This window comes from Orbicella franksi, chromosome 11 (genome assembly GCF_964199315.1).
Source record: "Orbicella franksi chromosome 11, jaOrbFran1.1, whole genome shotgun sequence".
NCBI classification, from domain to species: Eukaryota; Metazoa; Cnidaria; class Anthozoa; order Scleractinia; family Merulinidae; genus Orbicella; species Orbicella franksi.
The window spans coordinates 5,543,057-5,547,500 of NC_138155.1; the positions used below are offsets into that span (position 1 = coordinate 5,543,057).

Genomic DNA, 4,444 nt, shown 5'->3' on the forward strand with positions numbered 1-4,444 from the left:
TGATTGGCTAATTCTAGGGCATTATTCTCCCGTAACTCCCTCGGGTCGATAACGTACTGCAAAAACAAAGCAAAAGCAATATAATAAGCAACTTATTAACCTCGAGCGTTCAACTTTTTACGGGAGAATCTCAAACCTCGACCTTGTCGTATTGACCTGGCTTTGGTTCGGTCAATGTGGCAAGGTCTTGGTTTTAGATTTTCCCGTTAAGACCTTAATCTCGGTTAAAAAGTATTTAGTTCAAGAAAACTATACTGCAAGCAAGGAAATAATTGCGTTTAACACCTTAAAATCAAATTGTTAGAGACAATACGTTATGTTTCCAAACTCAATAATAATTCAAGTTAAAACAAAGAAAATCACAACCGTGAAGAAGGTTTGGATACCAGGTCTTAATAAGTATAGATTTGGACGATTTTACTTCTCAGTTTCTCCTAAGTTTTTGTTTTGATTGACCAAGCTTTTGATTGACCAAGCAATACGCAAGGTCGAGGTTTCAGATTTTTCCATGTTGAAATTGAACGTTCGAGGTTAATTAAGTTGTTTATTTAATGGCCTTTTTTTGGTTTTGCAGGAGTTAATCGGCTGATGGGCATTACGGGAAAATAATACCCTAGAATTAGCCAATCACAGCGCGTTATATTGACAACAAACAAGAGTGATACAATAATGTTACTTAACTTACAGGTTTGAGTTGTAACAAGACAACTTACCGCCATTTAGTACTTTCTTCGTTAAATCTGAATTTAGCATTTTAAAGGATAACAAGGTCGGGAAAGTGACTGCTGTTGAACTTTATCAAAGAGGTGTTAAGCAAATGAACACAGTAATGACCCAAAGTAAATAAACCGGCAGCCGAAAACATTTTCCGATTTTCAGAAGTGAGAAATACTCTTCTTGGTAATTTTGAATCAAAGATTGAAAGTTTCCTGACTTTTAATTTCTTTAATAAATCGAACATTGAAGGAAAAATATGGGATCAGACGGGTCTGTTGCTTGTTGAGGCAATTAGAAAGGAAACTGAATTAAAAGAATCAAGTTATTGTTGAAGGAGTTGATTTATACCGGGATAATTGATATTGAACTAATTGACATTTAACGAATTTTGCAGTCTTGATAATGAAGCTGATAACTTTACTTTTAATATTTCTTGAAGTTAAAATGTGCCTCATTTGTCGGTTAATACCGTGTCCAGAAGCGCTAGGCAAAGAAGCTTACATGCTCAAAAGTATAGAATTTTATTCGTAAAATCACATGTTATGAGCACAACCATGGTCACGTAATCCGGCGAAAGGATTGATCGCATAAATTTACATCAATCTCCTGGAAAACTTCTCAGCACTATACGTAGGACCTCGAGTAAAAATCTGCGCCTCAAGGTGGAGATTATGATCAAGCCTCTGGCTCTAACACTTTGTAATGAATTAGTGACTTGATAGAGTGGGTCAACTAGTATAAAAGATAAATATTCGATTTAAACTAAACATTATTCTTGTTGGCAAAAGCTTATTTAATAGTAGAGTGCTGAATCTGAGTTTCATATCACATATCTAAACCAGATATTGGCTGTAAAGTAAGACAGTTTCGTTTCTTTTGTTTTTTTTTTGCTTGGGATAACCTTGGCATAACTCGTACGATCGAAATTGTAACTCTGTAAAGGTCCGCTATAAGTGCATTTGTGCACTCAATATATTTTCCACAAAATTATCTTTATTTCATAAATCCATAATCTAAGCTTCACACGAGATCGGAAAAAAAAATAACAACAACAACTGTCTTTGTTCCCGTTTATTATTATTACTTTCAGATCGACCCGACTCCTGTTCTTACGTATGTAGTCCTGGTAAGAAAGGGATGACCCTGAAGCAAGGCAACGCTACCACTCTATGCGGCTTGCTAGCCTTGGTCACCATTCCCGGTACGTCCTACGAGAACGATGTTCTTGCTACTTTCACGTTCTTAAGCAAATTGACCTCATCATCATCATTACAGTGACCTCAAAACACCGAGCCTTGAAAGACCCAGCAACATTTTGCTGTGTAGCCTGGCCGCTATTGATTGCTTGGTTGGCTTGACGTCACAGCCGCTGTTTTTCATTCAGCGCCTGACTCCATCGCGCCCGTCATCGTGGTCGCCTAACTTTTTCAAGTTCGTCGTTTGTTATTCGGGTCAATCTTCTCCATCCTTAACCATCCTTGTTCCTTTATGGTTTATTATTTTCTCTTTGGTGTTTTTCTATCTTGTTAAACTACTATTTTCAGGTTTCCTTCAATTTAAAGGTAATTTTTTTTTCGTGGCCAAAATAACTGACTTGACTAAGCTCCTTTAAGATGAAACCCTGTATGTGTGACCATTTAAATGAAAGCTATTGAGCAGTACTTTCATGCGGTGCTGTTTATTATGCCGTACAAGGTGGTTCTAACTTTTAAGCCTGTAGATGAAACCCTAGTGTGTGACCATTCAAATGAAAGCTAAGAGCAGTACTTTCATGTAATGTTGAGTACATAGATGAAACGCTAATGTGTGACTATTCAAATGAGATCGACAATGTCTCGATCACTGATGAAACGGAAACTTTTTTCGTCCTTTAACGTTCGCATAATGCTATTTGTCTAGCCAGATAAATCCTCCCCAGATTTCCCAGTTAGGCATGATTTACACAACTGTCTTATAATGTCCTTTACTGCCAGCTTCACTCCACGGATCTTCCAACAGTAGAGAATTGGGTTCAGGGATGAGTTTAAGAACACAAAGGATATTGCAAGGCGAACGGCAATATTGAGCGATGGAGAATGCCGTACCATAGCTACGACTATACCATAAGGAAGGTAACATGCTACCATTGTTAATTGTACACACAATGCAGTGGACACGGTCTTTCTGTATCGCTCTATGTTCAGAGGGCGATTCAAATATTCTTCGTTCAGTTGTCGTCCTTGCTGGTCATTTTCTTGCATAATTCTTTTATGATGGCGGAGCTTGAAATAGATCCTAAAGTAGCAGAAAGCTGAGATAACTAGAGAAGAATAAATGACCGCAGAAGTCACTCTTGAGATTAAAAAGTACCTCCAAAAACGCCTTAAACTGTTAACAGAAATGTTAAAAATCCATATAAATATCAGCACCAAGCGCATTCGCTTCAAAGTTATCGTTTTCTTGTATTCCATTCCCAAAGAAAGAGCGAGAAGTCTGTCGACGCTTATTGCAGCTAATGTCAGCAAAGACACTCCACTTAAACACGAGCCAACCACGTCATTGATGCTCAAAACGGTGAAACAAAGTTGAAAATGACAATGTGTGGCAGACGCGAACTGAATGATAAATAGAGGTTGTGCAATAACACCAACACAGAGATCGGTGACTGCCAGGCATTGGAACATGAGTTTTGATGGCGGATGAAGGGAATTCTTCCTTTGAAGCGCCACGAGGATCACAGCATTTTCCAGAAATGCGGTGATGGCGAGAACAATGTTTACAGCTGTTAGTGGGTAGAAAAAATATTCTCCGTGCAGAGAAGCTGTACAAACTATTCTTTGTACTGTTTTGTAGCTGAGTACATCTTCGGTAACGTTCGCCTCCATACTTGAAAATAGATCTTCAGAGTTGAAGATTTCTTTACAACGTGGTCAAATGTCAGCTTTATCGACTTGAGGATCGACCTCCCTTTGTTCGGAAAGAGGAAAAAGTTAAAACGTATATGTTTAATATTTATAAGACACTTATTTACCCAGCAGGCGATAACTAGTAATTTAAATCTACATCGGCTAAGAATTAAACAATCGTCACGTCTTATTTTGCTAAAAAGTAAGTTGATCTGACTCAAAATCAGAGTTTTTTAACGGCAAATAGCGAACATGTACGCAATTTTCGCCCCTATTTTTGTGAAAATTCATTCTGAAATTATAAAATTGAAATTTGTAATTTTAATTTCTCCAATTTGAACCCCGTGTCACGTATCAGATCTCGGGTAAACTGGAAATTAACGAACGCGTGTAATTTTTCATGATCATGTCAAAGGAAATAAAATTGCGATAAATAACAAAATATTCAGTTTATTTCGATGAATTTGTTGGCATTATAGCAGTTGACACTCGGCTCAAATGAAAAAAAAAAAAAAAAAAAGCATTCTAGAGCTATTCAAGTTTAATTTCAAATTAGATATGTGTCTTTTGAGCAAGGCTATCCCTTGAATGGCTTACTTTTGCTGCTTCGCTGCGCAGAGTTTGCGAAATAAAAGCTCGTAAGAAAGATGGCACAACCTTATGGAAAAATAAAAGGAAACAGGTAATGCTGTTATGTAATGTAGAGAAAATTGCAAATTTTCTTCTCTTTGAACAGCTGTTCAGTGGGTTTCCAAGCCTGTTAAATGATAGTCTAATGATCACCTTTTATTTTAACTCTCTGAATTTAATGGAATTGTCAGGCTCTAATTAACCCTCAGCTT

General features: G+C 37.2%; 1 protein-coding gene across 1 annotated transcript; it reads right to left on the reverse strand.

Annotated features, from left to right (window-relative positions):
- Positions 1 to 2,612: 2,612 nt before the first annotated feature.
- LOC145503455 (adenosine receptor A3-like) lies at positions 2,613 to 3,581 on the reverse strand. Its single transcript, XM_081482912.1, has one exon. It carries the CDS (start codon positions 3,579 to 3,581, stop codon positions 2,613 to 2,615), a length of 969 nt encoding a protein of 322 aa, XP_081339038.1.
- Between the last annotated feature and the right edge of the window lie 863 nt (positions 3,582 to 4,444).